Raw genomic sequence first — 14,742 nt, forward strand, 5'->3', positions numbered from 1 at the left:
CCCTACGACAAGAGATACTCAACTTCCAACAAAAAGAGAAGCAATCCATAGGTGCAGCCTGGGATAGATTCTCAATTTTAATGAGATCTGGCCTAGACTTGTCTATACCCAACCACATGCTTCTATAGCATTTCTAGTTAGGGCTTAGCAGGGAATCTGCCCTACAGCTTGATATAGCTACCGGAGGTTTGTTTACCCATAAAACCACAGCAGAAGGACAAGCTCTTTTAGACCACATTCTAGAGAACACTCCCCCGCTAGAACCCCTCTGTATAGAACCCAAGCTAAACCATGAGGAAGTCTCTTCGGCCAAGGCCAAACCCATAATATCCTAAGAGATACCCTCGCATGAACTAGAAGACCTGGAGGAAGGTTCCCAACCTTTGGATCTTCCATATTTCAAGGACAAATTTTTGAAGATTTCAGAAATACCTCAAAGTACGCATGCCAAAAGAGGCCACTCATTCAAGTCACTCCTCCTAAACCCTTAGACGAAGAATTTCTCAGGGATTCCATCAAGGAGTTGACCACAATTCTGAGCAACGAATGGACTAAGGAAGTGGAACATTCTTCTAAAGAAATTTAGATTCGTGTATCTTCTTCAACCATTCTATTGTTCTAGGCCGAAGGCCTTCGAACACCAGATGCCGTGCGAGCGAAATCAAGCACAAAAAATGGTGAATATGAGACTCAAGTGAAATATGTAGATTGCTTATGCTTCACCTTTCCCATACACTCCCTCATTGGGAGCTTTTCATACATGCTCGTAGGCTTTTCATGGGATGGAAACACCCTTGCAACTACCCCATATTCCAAGAATATTCCCTGCCGCTGGGGGTACACCCGCCATTCGGAGCTCCCACCTGGCTAGCCCCGGGTGCGGTGTAGCCCTTTTATCCAACATGGTAGGTCCTCGGGTGATAGGAACTATTGGCCATGCTTGGGCAGTTGCCTTCCCCAAATGGTGAAACCTGCAAGGAAATCGATAGATGCAGCGTTAGCAATTATCGCCAGAGCAAATAGCTTGGCTTAACTGAGCCTTTTCCTGAGTTGGCACCACCCCTTTCGCCATAGTGAATAGACGGGCATACAATAGACGACACATTCTACCCTTGTTTCGCCATGGCGAGATGAGGGTCATGGTGCCTGCCCCTCACGGACGGGATCAGCACCCAGTTTTCTCTCATTTTGCTAAAGCGAGATGACGGCTCCCAAATGCCCCCCTTTTTACTGTCGTGACACTTTTTGTCCATGTGAGATCATAGAGCGATGTCCAAGGCATGTAGGGTGCCCAAGGGTGGGGCCTACCCCAACATTAGCCCCTTGGTGCCACGCGATGATGCTTTCGATCAAATCTTGGCACCTTGCAGAACTATGGGCTTGATGCCCCATGGGGCTCGAACGCCATCCCATGCGGAGGGTGGATGTCTTAGGTGTGCGATGTGCCAATGCTGATTGACTTGTGTGTTTGTTGATTTTTTATTTTTGGTTTTTTATCCTCAACTTTTTTTGGGCTCTGTGCCTTGGCTACTATTTCTCAAAAAATGAACCGATGCGACGGTTGAGCGAACCATCGCGTTGGCTCCTAGGGGGCACGCCACACTACCTATATAAGGCCCACCCCGGGCCCGAGGAGCCATGTGGCTCCTTCCATCATCTGCTTGCCGCTCAAGAAAAGGAACTCTAGCTCTTTGGGTATTCGCTTCCTGGGCGCGCTCGCTTGATGCTTGCTTTCGCTAGGACTCCAGTCTTCGTAGGTTTGTTCCCTTACTGCTTCTTAGTTTTGCATTCCATCTCGTTTATTTTACTAGTTTATTGTTTTGCTTTTTTTTGCTTCTTTACTATTTTTGGTTTTGCTAGGTTTCTTCATATGTATCTCGCTTGGATAGATGTCAAGTTAGTCATCATCTGGTGACAACTCGCCTAGTGGGAGCTCATCTAATGGCTCTAGTTTGGAATCCCACACTTGTTCGCAAAGTGGGTCCAGAAGGGCACCATCTCGTATCGTGAATACACAGGGTGACGATGCCATATCATCTGGTGAAGAAACTGAAATAGATGTCAAAATTATGGATGATAGTGAGGAGGACGAGACCAGAGGTCCAGCGCCGGTCATCGCCAAGGGTCAGCTAGATCTTGAGCCAGCCACATATCGCATTGGCCGCTCGAGCGTGTTGGAGGCGGATCTTGATGAGTATGTAAAGGAGGAACTTTTGAAGCCTACGCTTCACAGCTGGTGTTGTGCTCCGGGTCGTGAGGAGGTGCCCCGACCGAAGCCCTATGAGGTGGTTGTGTTCCACGACTTCTTTAAAGTTGGGCTACGATTCCCTTATGAGGATTTTGTCAGCGAGGTCTTGCAACGATTTAAGCTACATATCCATCACTTGACCCCAATGCTTTCACGCGGATGAGTTGTAACACCTCGGGTGTTAGCCTTGCATAACTTGACTTGCATAACATGAGCATGAGCATCAAGCATTCATAAATCATCATTTACAATTGAAACATCTGATCGAAACATATGAAACATTGCTTGTTATTTCATGTTCCTTGTAACATATGCATATGATCATGTGCAAATAAATGCTAGTGTGTAATGTTGGTCACTATAACACCTTAGCTACACTTAGATTAACAAAAGGAACCTTGTTCATGAAGGCCACATTTCATGATCAAGCACTTAAGCGATATTTCATGTGTTGACCTGAATAGCTATATGAGTGACTACTACATGAAATGCTTAAATGACCTTGCAAATTGTTTTAACATGCTTAGAGTATCATCATGAACAACTTTGGTATTTAGGGCTAGGGCTAAATTGGTCATTTAGTCAGGGTTTGAGTATGTATCATGTTTTCAAAGTGACATGTTTGACTAAAGTTGAACTAGGTGTTAGAGACCTTGCATGGAGGAGTTCACTAAAGTAAAGTTGTAGTGTTTGACATAAGGAACAACTTTTATTTTTATGTCATGGACTGATTTAGCTTCTAACATGTTTGAATTGGACTCACAAAAATCAGCTTTTCACTGTTTTCAACACTTCAAAAATTTTCTAAGTGTTTTGCTCACTAACAGCCTGACAGCCGGACTTTGGAACGAAATAACTCGAGTTTGGTCGAGTGTTGGAGCATGATCCTTTAATAACATTTGTAGCTGGTACTTAGGACTACGAAAGTCATTTAGATCATTTACGAGTTGGAGCCACGGATTAGCAGTTAAATCAACGAGAAAACTCATCGTCAGGCTCGGCCATCGCGTTTCTGTCTAACTGAATCGCGACGTCAATGGCCGACCAGCTTCAGACATCGCGCGCCGCGTGTCCCCGGCGGCGGCCGTGCGTCACCAGCGCCTTGACCGCGCAGGCCACGCCGCGCCTGGGCGTGCCTTCATCACCGCCAGCACCCGCCCGAGTCGCCCCGCGCTCCCATTTCCCTTCTGGCGTCCCTTCTTCCCCGCTGCAGCAGCCGCCGAGCGCCCGCAGCTCCGCCGTCGCCATAGCCGCGCGCAGCCCGTGCCTAGCCACTCCAGCACCGCCACCATAGTTTCCCCGTCTCCCCAGCGACCCACTGCTCCCTCCCGTGCTCGCCGACAGAGCTCGGTAAGCCCCAGTGCCGTGCAAAGGCTCACCGGAGCTTTGCCGCCGTGGTCCGTCATCGTGGCCACGCCGCTGTAGTCTACCTTTCCGCATGATAGCTGGTGCGCTAGGTCCGCCGTAGTACCCTGGTGCTCGTCTGAGCCTTAGATCGAGCCACCGAGGTCGTCACCGGCGTTTTGCCGTGGTCCAGCTCCGCCGGTCCGCCATTGCCGCCGCCGTCGTCCTTACCGTCGACAATAGGGCCGGCCAAGTGGCTCAATAGATGCGCTAGGTCAAGTAGATCGCGTAGTGATGATGTCACCGCCGGCAACCTCACCGTCGGTGAGCTCTGGCCACGCCCGCAGCGTACATCGCCGCCGCTCTGCTTCTGAGTCGATGACGCGTGGGGTCCTCTGTCAGCGGGTCCCACCAGTCAGCGACAGCAGTAGTGAAGGATAGCTCATTTGATCCAGTTTTTGATTTCTTTTGTGATTTTCATATCTTCAGTTTGAAAGCTCCTAAAATTGTGAAATAAATTTGTAAGTGTTCCTTAGGAAATGTAGTATTTAGGAAAAATATGTTCTTAGCTTCAACAGTAGAAATTTATGGAGATTTAAATCAGGATTTGAAATGTGCTTTTGAATGTATTTAAATTTGTTTATTTTATATCTAGAGTTCCTGTGCTCCAAAAATTATGAAATTTTTGTGGTAGGCTATTCTTGTTATATATGAGCTTGGATAAAAATTTGAAGACCAGTGCATGTGTAGATCTATAGTTATAGATTTTTCTTTTATAAATAGTTAATCCTTGCATGAATTTTTATAAATTAATTATGAGTCCAAAATTCATGAAATTTGTTGGAGGTGATACTAGTACCATATGGATGTTAGGAAAAATAAGAAATCTGTTGCTTGACACTTTTCAATGGGATTTTCCATTTATGCTATTTCAAGCCTTGCTTCCTTATCATTTTTGTATAGGATGTTCTACTTAGCAAAATGACATGAAAATTTTATAGTAGTCCTTTGATAGCATTAGTAAGGCTCTGTAAATTTTTGAGAATTTATTAAGCACATCTGATATATATTTGTTATTTAACCTAGATATCTAAATAAAATAATAAAGGCAATTTAATAAATAGTTTGGACTTTGCCATCATATTATCTTAACTATATTTGGTATGCTTAAACTGTTGGTAGGTTCTAGTTTGTCAAATTTTGAATGATTACATAAAGTAGAAGTATTCTTACTTTATATTGCAGGTTAAATCATTTCCGGACTAATTCTAGAGAGTGAGGAGTTACATGTTGAAACTGATGTAGACTGTAAAAATGGTTAATAACAAAGTTGTAGAAAATTTGATAAACTTTCCAGAAAGTCCAGGATCACTGCTTTTGGAGTTGTAGAACTCCAGTTATGAGTAAAACAAGTAGCTACTAATTATGGCCTAGTCGATGCGTTGTAAGAAATAGTTAAGTAGTAATCGAGAAGAGATATGCACCTACTCAACAACGCGATGCACTTGTTAACATTATGCATTCATAATACTCATACCATACTCATGCATCTAGGATCGGAGGAAGAGATCACATTGCTGGAGTTCGAAGAAGCAGAGGAAGGGAACCCGCAGGAGGATCCGCAAGCCGCAGCTCCCGAAGGCGTGGAGCAGAACCCTGAAGAGCTTCCGGAGTGCCCTGACCACCGTCCTACTTCCTTTCTGTGAGGCAAGCCCCGGAGCATTATAAGTCTCCCAGTAATTTACAAATGTTTACTTACGTATTTATGATTGATGCATTAGGTTATAAGAGTTGAATAAAACCACTTGATGCATGTACATTCCTTGTCCAGATATTACACCTTTAACCGGTATAGGTCCAGGATCAAATATATATGCTTAGCCATGCTTAGACCGGTAGAAGTCGGGTGATGTCCTGTCACCTGCGAGATATAGGTGGATACCAGAGCACGGTTGGCTATATCTGCTATCGTGGAACAGAACCATGAGGTGAAAGTAAACTGAGACCGGACGGGAAGTCGATAGGGAAGCAACAAGGCATGGAGGTCTTGGGTGTGGACTTATCCCCGTCTGTGTCGATTAAGGACCGTACCGTTGTTGGCGCTTCTGACAAGATTGAACGCATGCCTCTCACTTAGCTGGCCGGATAACTCGTTCCGACCGTGAAGCCGAGTAATTCAACTCAGGCCGGGAATCGTTCTGTTGTGCGCTCCTTCCGGGGAACGATCAGACTGAGCCCAAGGGCAGGCTTGGCCTGAGCATCCTGGCATCTGGTGTTCCAGATTGTGCGGCACGGTATGAACCCGTGAAATGTGTACCTGAGTTGTATCAAAGGTGACCTAAGACTATCGTGGCTGGTAGATCTGGGTTTGTGTTAGGAAGAAATTCCCAGCTGGTTGAAATCGATTCGAATCGCCGTCTCTCCCAGATAGTGAGAAACTTGGCTAGTCCCAACATCGTAGCAGTTATATTATGAAACATAGTGGTTCAGATGAATATGGAATTACAATACCTGCTATGGTTACTAGTGTATGCTTCTAAATGATATACCACATGTTTGGCACAGGATAGTTGCAAATCTAGAAATGGATAGTTATAATTAACTTGATAAAGGAATCATAATTGTACAACGGGTAATTGCCTTTTTCGCAAAATGTTGTCAAGTTACGTCCACTTATACAGCCTTGCATGATCCTTGGAGTCATTTTATTTCTGGTTCATGACGGGTAAGTCTAGCTGAGTACCTTCTCGTACTCAGGGTTTATTTTCCCATTGTTGCAGATGGCACTGTGTATCATGGTTATTGCAAGAGTTGCTTCTATCCCGCTGTGGATGAAGAGTAAGCCTTGGGCAGGCTTCCTTAGTAATTCCTATCTTTGCTTTTGTGGATCGTGATCTGGTCTGGCGCTGTATCAAACTATGTGGAAACTTTATCTTCGAACTTATTTGCTTCCGCTTTATTCATCAAACTCAGGTTTGTAATAACTTTTATTCGTACTCTGATGATGAAAAGTATCTGTGAACTTTATGTAATATGTGGCATGTATGTTGAATCCTGTACGATCTTGGTTGTTGTAAATCGTTTATCGAGACCCGTCGTGGTACTCGACGGACTACCGGGTTTATATGGGTTCAAGTATGACAGTGCGACCGCTTGCGGATTGCCATTATACTTGTATTCTTATAAATTGGTCGGTTCTGCGACAGCTGGTATCAGAGCAAGATTCAACGTTAATTGTTACAAGTGTATTTAAAACAAAAGTTTTGTTTTCCAAAAACCCTTCTCTAGCAACTATTAGTTATATAATAGGTATTTGAAATCTAAAGTGTGCCAATGATCACTTTCCTTATGCCCAAATTAAGGACTATTAGGTGGCTATTTAAGTACTAACATGGGGGTTTTTACTTCGTCGTCCATACGGCGTGCTATAGTATGGATGCCATTCACTTGAGTGGTAATGTATGGATCAAATGCCTCTACGCCAAGGTAAGATGAGTGTATGACCGCAAGATGTGAGTGTGCGGTCGGGAAGAGTTAGCTTTGGTACGGCTATGTATACATGCTTGCATGTGTATATGGTACGTATTTAATTGTGGGTTTAAATTCTTAACGGGTAGATTGATACGGAAGTATATGTATGGGTATGCATATATGAAAGTATTTACAATTCCATTCTGCATATTTCATTATGGGTTTAGGGCTGAAATGAAATTTTATGCAGGTATACTAACAACGAAACGTGTAGCTCGACTAGTTACGCTATTTATGAGAGAACGTATGTATGCCACCGTGTCTACCGTTAGAAGCAAATTTTTCCTAAGTTTGTGAGGACGTACGGAACGAGCATGCATCATGTTAAATTACCATTCACATAACTACATTGTTCCTCCCCTTATAAAATTCTTACTCGGTTATGTAACTCTTATCCAGTATGGCATTGTCTCACCAAGGGTACATGTTAATGGTGCAGATGGCACGCACCAAGCAGACTGCTCGCAAGTCCACCGGAGGCAGGGCTCCTAGCCGTCAGCTTGCTCCACGTACCCGTCAACGTCACACGTTCCTTGGAGAGTTTGGGATGCCTACACTCTTGTGGAGAGTGCTCAGCTATGTAGGTTATCCTGATGGAATGGAACCCCGCTACTTCTGGGCGAATGAGCGGTTGGGAGAAGGTCTCTTAGTTACTGTGGAGGCCGTTGTTCGTCCCCGAGGTGACGATTCTGAGTGGACAGGCTGGTGTTATGAGTCAACTGGTAGGACTGCTGAAGAAGCAGCTGGCAGGGCAGCCTTTGGGATCTTGAGGGATATCATGGATCGTTTTCCTCAAGAGCTGGCAGCCGCCTTGGTTGGAGTCTTTCCCAGAGGTAACCCATCCACTGACTCATGGCAGCAGGCAAGAGGAAGATCTTTGGAAATTGGTGCAGCAGAAGGGCAGAGCAGTGATAACCCTACAATGAGCGCCATGTTCGCAGTGATGAGAGTGTTGGATGGACTGGAAGGTAGCCTCAGACGAGTGTCTGGTGCTCTTGGTCATGCCCGCGAAGACCGACGTCAGCTTCAGAGGGAGCACGACATCGAGATTGAGAGGCTCACCGAAGAAATGACTCAGTTAACCCACCAACGGAATGCAGCCTGGTCCAGGGAAGATGTCCTGAGAGCTCGACAGTTTGAGCTGGAACAGCAGCTGGCCAATGCGGAAGAATACAATGATAATCTGCATGAAGAGGTTCACCTACTGCACAATCAGCTCCACCCTTATGTCCCACCGGGAGCCGCAGAAATGGATCTAGAAGGATACGAGGAAGGTGAAGAAGAAGAAGTGGCACCTGAAGAGGAAGTCGAACCTGAGGAAGGAAATGATTCTACGTCTGACCTCGATAGTGATCATGATGAGGATTAGATCGCTTCGCATTTAGTGGAAAGACTAATGTATCACCTCTATTTATGTAATGGACCTGTAGTTCCAAGTTGGCACTAGTAACTAGACTATCATGTAATGTTAATCGCACGTTTGGATGAACATTAATGCAATTCCTGTACTTTGTCGTTAATCACGCTTTAAAATTGCATGCGTTATGAGCACGATAAGTGGTCAAATTGGTGATGTCATGTTGCGAGAATGAATTATTATGCCTCTGTTTTTATTGCACTTTTGAGAATTTTCCCCAGTAATTTCAGTTTGGCATGAGTACCTAGTTCATCTGCAATCTCTTGGCATCAACCAATAATCACTTATTGTTGCAACTTCGCAGATGACGCGCACCCGTGCAGGAGCTAGTAGCAGCCAGGATGGCAACCATGATGACTTGCCACCCCCACCCCCACCGTCTGCTCAGGAGTTCTTTGCCCAGTTCCTGGGTAGCCAGAGGACAATGGAAGAAGCTTTGCGCCTTATCGCGCAGAACACTGCTCGTGGCCACCCACAGCAACCAGGGGCCGAGCCAAATCAGCACAGTTCATTCAAGGAGTTTCTAGACACGAAGCCGCCGATCTTCAAGGTGGCTGAGGAACCACTGCAGGCCGATGAGTGGCTGAATACCATCGAGCAGAAATTTCGTCTGCTAAGGGTCACAGAGCACCTGAAAGCAGAATATGCTTCTCACCAATTACAAGGACCAGCAGGAATCTGGTGGACGCACTTTCTGTCGTCTCTGCCTGCTAATGCGAGAGTGACCTGGGATCAATTTCAGTTGGCTTTTAGAGGACACCATATTCCCCCGGGCCAGATGCGCATGAAAGCAGCAGAATTTATGAGGCTCACTCAGGGAACAAAGTCACTCACAGAATATATGCACGCATTCAACAACTTGTCAAGGTATGCTCCAAGTTTCGTGGATACTAAAGAGAAAAAGATTGAGAGTTTCAAGCGAGGGTTGGGGACCAAATTAATGAAGACTATGGCAAATTCTTGATGTGCCACGTACAATGAGTTTATTAGTGATGCCTTGACCCAAGAAAACCACAACAACATGCATGCAGTTGCTAAAGGTCGCAAGAGGGCATATGAGGCCGGTGCATCCGGATCTTTCCAGTCAAAAGCGCCTGTCACAGCTAGGCCACAATTCCGTCCACCTGCACCCAAGTTCAGGCCTCCACCACCGAAAGCTCAGAATAATAGGCCACCGAAACCATTTCGTAAGGCGTTCACTATTGCCTTACCAAAAGGAAATGGCAATCAGGACAGCTCCACAGGATTCAGAAGTAATCAACCTTGTTTCAACTGCAACCAACTGGGTCATTGGTCCAAGGAGTGCCCCCACCCCAAGAGGAATGGCAACCCAAATCAGAACAATCAGAGGCAGGTGAATGCCAGGGCACGTCAGGGACAAGTGCATTATACCGCTGTGGAGGAAGTGCCCGCCGGAGAAGTTGTCACGGCTGGTATGTTTCTTGTCAACAAGCATCCCGCTGTTGTTTTATTTGATTCGGGAGCTTCTCATTCATTCATGAGTCAAGCATTTGCATCTAGACATGATCAAGAAATAATAGAAGTAAGTAAAGGGGGTTTTAACATAAGTTCAGCAGGGGGTACTGTTACTACCAAAAAGATAGTCAAAAATGTACTCATTTTGATACAAGGGAGGGAGTACACAACAGATTTGATAATATTGCTGGGATTGTCGATAAGTGTAATCTTAGGCATGAATTGGATGAAGGATCATGGTGTTCTTATCGACACTAGCACCCGTACTATCATGTTGAGAGAACCCATGGGAGGGAATGCTTTTCTAGTTCCACTCTCCTGCGAATTCGAACCCCAACATTTAGCCTGTGCTATCCAAGCCACCACCATATGTGATATTCCCGTGGTTTGTGAGTTTCCGGATGTATTTCCAGAGGAATTACCAGGTCTACCACCGGATAGGGACGTGGAATTTAAGATTGAATTAGTGCCAGGTACCGCACCCATATCCAAAAGGCCATATAGAATGCCACCCAATGAGTTAGCAGAACTTAAGGTTCAATTGCAAGATCTATTGGACAAAGGTCTTATCCAACCTAGCTCATCTCCGTGGGGATGTCCAGCACTGTTTGTGAAAAAGAAGGATAAGTCACTGAGGATGTGTGTAGATTACAGACCACTCAATGCTGTAACCATCAAGAACAAATATCCGTTACCCCGCATCGACATCTTGTTCGATCAGCTAGCGAAGGCAAAGGTATTCTCCAAAATTGACTTGAGGTCAGGTTACCATCAGATAAAGATTAGACCGGAGGATATACCTAAGACTGCTTTCTCTACTAGGTACGGCTTATACGAGTATTTGGTTATGTCTTTCGGACTAACAAATGCTCCAGCCTATTTCATGTACCTGATGAACTCGGTATTCATGCCCGAACTTGATAAGTTCGTGGTCGTGTTTATCGATGACATATTGATTTATTCAGAAACTGAGTCAGATCATGAAGAGCATCTGAGGATTGTCCTATCTAGACTAAGGGAGCATAAGCTATATGCCAAGTTTAGCAAATGTGAATTTTGGATGAGCAAAGTACCATTTTTAGGTCACATTTTATCGAGAGATGGAATCTCAGTAGACCCATCAAAAGTATAAGAGGTCATGGATTGGAAAGCCCCAACTTCGGTGCATGAAGTTCGGAGTTTTCTAGGGTTAGCAGGATACTATCGCCGATTTATTCCAGATTTCTCAAAGATAGCTAAGCCTATGACCAGACTACTTCAGAAAGATGAGAAATACAAGTGGACACCCGAATGTGAAACAGCTTTTCACACCCTCAGAACTTTGTTGACTACCGCACCAGTGCTAGCACAACCAGACATTGAGAAGCCTTTTGATGTATTTTGTGATGCATCAGGAATAGGTTTGGGATGTGTACTTATGCAAGAAGGGAGAGTAATTGCATATGCCTCTCGGCAACTAAGAAAACATGAAGTCAACTACCCTACACATGATTTGGAACTTGCAGCCGTTGTCCATGCATTGAAGATATGGAGACATTACTTGTTGGGCAATGTATGTCATATCTATACTGATCATAAAAGCCTCAAGTATATCTTTACCCAGCCAGAACTGAACATGAGACAACGTAGATGGTTGGAATTGATTAAGGACTATAATTTGGAAGTGCATTACCATCCGGGTAAAGCTAATGTAGTAGCCGATGCACTTAGTCGAAAGTCCCATTTCAACATTGTGGAAGCACTATTGGAAGATGGATTCAACTTGCTACATCCTGCTGTGCTACACAATATTACAATCAGTTGTTCGCTTGAGGGCAGAATCATAGAGCTACAGCAGACTGATGTAGGAATAAGTCACATCAAGAGAAAAATGCAAGAGCAAGAGACCAAACATTTTAGGTTGGACGAAAGAGGTGTATTATGGTTTGAGGACCGACTAGTGGTGCCAAAAGACCGTGGGCTAAGGAATCAAATTTTAGAAGAAGCTCACTCGTCCAAATTGTCTATCCACCCGGGTAGTAGTAAAATGTATCAAGATTTGAAGACCCATTTTTGGTGGACTAAGATGAAGAAAGAGATCGTAGCCTATGTTGCTAGGTGTGATAACTGCAGTAGAGTGAAAGCCGTTCATATGAAAACCGCTGGATTACTTCAGCCATTGCCTATTCCAGGATGGAAATGGGAAGAGATCAGTATGGACTTTATTACAGGCCTTCCAACAACACCACAGGGTGACGATGCCATATCATCTGGTGAAGAAACTGAAATAGATGTCAAAATTATGGATGATAGTGAGGAGGACGAGACCAGAGGTCCAGCGCCGGTCATCATTAAGGGTCAGCTAGATCTTGAGCCAGCCACATATCGCATTGGCCGCTCGAGCATGTCGGAGGCGGATCTTGATGAGTATGTAAAGGAGGAACTTTTGAAGCCTACACTTCACAGCTAGTGTTGTGATCTGGGTCACGAGGAGGTGCCCCGGCCGAAGCCCTATGAGGTGGTTGTGTTCCACGACTTCTTTAAAGTTGGGCTACGATTCCCTTATGAGGATTTTGTCAGCGAGGTCTTGCAACGATTTAAGCTACATATCCATCACTTGACCCTAATGCTTTCACGCGGATGAGTTGTAACACCTCAGGTGTTAGCCTTGCATAACTTGACTTGCATAACATGAGCATGAGCATCAAGCATTCATAAATCATCATTTACAATTGAAACATCTGATCGAAACATATGAAACATTGCTTGTTATTTCATGTTCCTTGTAACATATGCATATGATCATGTGCAAATAAATGCTAGTGTGTAATGTTGGTCACTATAACACCTTAGCTACACTTAGATTAACAAAAGGAACCTTGTTCATGAAGGCCACATTTCATGATCAAGCACTTAAGCGATATTTCATGTGTTGACCTGAATAGCTATATGAGTGACTACTACATGAAATGCTTAAATGACCTTGCAAATTGTTTTAACATGCTTAGAGTATCATCATGAACAACTTTGGTATTTAGGGCTAGGGCTAAATTGGTCATTTAGTCAGGGTTTGAGTATGTATCATGTTTTCAAAGTGACATGTTTGACTAAAGTTGAACTAGGTGTTAGAGACCTTGCATGGAGGAGTTCACTAAAGCAAAGTTGTAGTGTTTGACATAAGGAACAACTTTTATTTTTATGTCATGGACTGATTTAGCTTCTAACATGTTTGAATTGGACTCACAAAAATCAGCTTTTCACTGTTTTCAACACTTCAAAAATTTTCTAAGTGTTTTGCTCACTAACAGCCTGACAGCCGGACTTTGGAACGAAATAACTCGAGTTTGGTCGAGTGTTGGAGCATGATCCTTTAATAACATTTGTAGCTGGTACTTAGGACTACGAAAGTCATTTAGATCATTTACGAGTTGGAGCCACGGATTAGCAGTTAAATCAACGAGAAAACTCGTCGTCAGGCTCGGCCATCGCGTTTCTGTCTAACTGAATCGCGACGTCAATGGCCGACCGGCTTCAGACATCGCGCGCCGCGTGTCCCCGGCGGCGGCCGTGCGTCACCAGCGCCCTGACCGCGCAGGCCACGCCGCACCTGGGCGCGCCTTCATCACCGCCAGCACCCGCCCGAGTCGCCCCGCGCTCCCATTTCCCTTCTGGCGTCCCTTCTTCCCCGCTGCAGCAGCCGCCGAGCGCCCGTAGCTCCGCCGTCGCCATAGCCGCGCGCAGCCCGTGCCTAGCCACTCCAGCACCACCACCATAGTTTCCCCGTCTCCCCAGCGACCCACTGCTCCCTCCCGTGCTCGCCGACAGAGCTCGGTAAGCCCCAGTGCCGTGCAAAGGCTCACCGGAGCTTCGCCGCCGTGGTCCGTCATCGTGGCCACGCCGCTGTAGTCTACCTTTCCGCATGATAGCTGGTGCGCTAGGTCCGCCGTAGTACCCTGGTGCTCGTCCGAGCCTTAGATCGAGCCACCGAGGTCGTCACCGGCGTTTTGCCGTGGTCCAGCTCCGCCGGTCCGCCATTGCCGCCGCCGTCGTCCTTACCGTCGACAATAGGGCCGGCCAAGTGGCTCAATAGATGCGCTAGGTCAAGTAGATCGCGTAGTGATGATGTCACCGCCGGCAACCTCACCGTCGGCGAGCTCTGGCCACGCCCGTAGCGTACATCGCCGCTGCTCTGCTTCTGAGTCGATGACGCGTGGGGTCCTCTGTCAGCGGGTCCCACCAGTCAGCGACAGCAGTAGTGAAGGATAGCTCATTTGATCCAGTTTTTGATTTCTTTTGTGATTTTCATATCTTCAGTTTGAAAGCTCCTAAAATTGTGAAATAAATTTGTAAGTGTTCCTTAGGAAATGTAGTATTTAGGAAAAATATGTTCTTAGCTTCAACAGTAGAAATTTATGGAGATTTAAATCAGGATTTGAAATGTGCTTTTGAATGTATTTAAATTTGTTTATTTTATATCTAGAGTTCCTATGCTCCAAAAATTATGAAATTTTTGTGGTAGGCTATTCTTGTTATATATGAGCTTGGATAAAAATTTGAAGACCAGTGCATGTGTAGATATATAGTTATAGATTTTTCTTTTATAAATAGTTAATCCTTGCATGAATTTTTATAAATTAATTATGAGTCCAAAATTCATGAAATTTGTTGGAGGTGATACTAGTACCATATGGATGTTAGGAAAAATAAGAAATCTATTGCTTGACACTTTTCAATGGGATTTTCCATT

The 14,742-nt window shown here is 45.0% G+C and overlaps 2 protein-coding genes across 2 annotated transcripts; both read right to left on the reverse strand.

Annotated features, from left to right (window-relative positions):
- Nucleotides 1–3,298: 3,298 nt before the first annotated feature.
- On the reverse strand, nt 3,299–3,688 carry LOC136460625 (uncharacterized). Its single transcript, XM_066460254.1, has one exon. It carries the CDS (start codon nt 3,686–3,688, stop codon nt 3,299–3,301), a length of 390 nt encoding a protein of 129 aa, XP_066316351.1.
- Nucleotides 3,689–13,526: 9,838 nt separating this feature from the next.
- LOC136460632 (H/ACA ribonucleoprotein complex subunit GAR1-like) lies at nt 13,527–13,916 on the reverse strand. Its single transcript, XM_066460262.1, has one exon. It carries the CDS (start codon nt 13,914–13,916, stop codon nt 13,527–13,529), a length of 390 nt encoding a protein of 129 aa, XP_066316359.1.
- Nucleotides 13,917–14,742: the final 826 nt, after the last annotated feature.

This window comes from Miscanthus floridulus, chromosome 1, assembly GCF_019320115.1.
Source record: "Miscanthus floridulus cultivar M001 chromosome 1, ASM1932011v1, whole genome shotgun sequence".
In the NCBI taxonomy this organism is placed as follows: Eukaryota; Viridiplantae; Streptophyta; class Magnoliopsida; order Poales; family Poaceae; genus Miscanthus; species Miscanthus floridulus.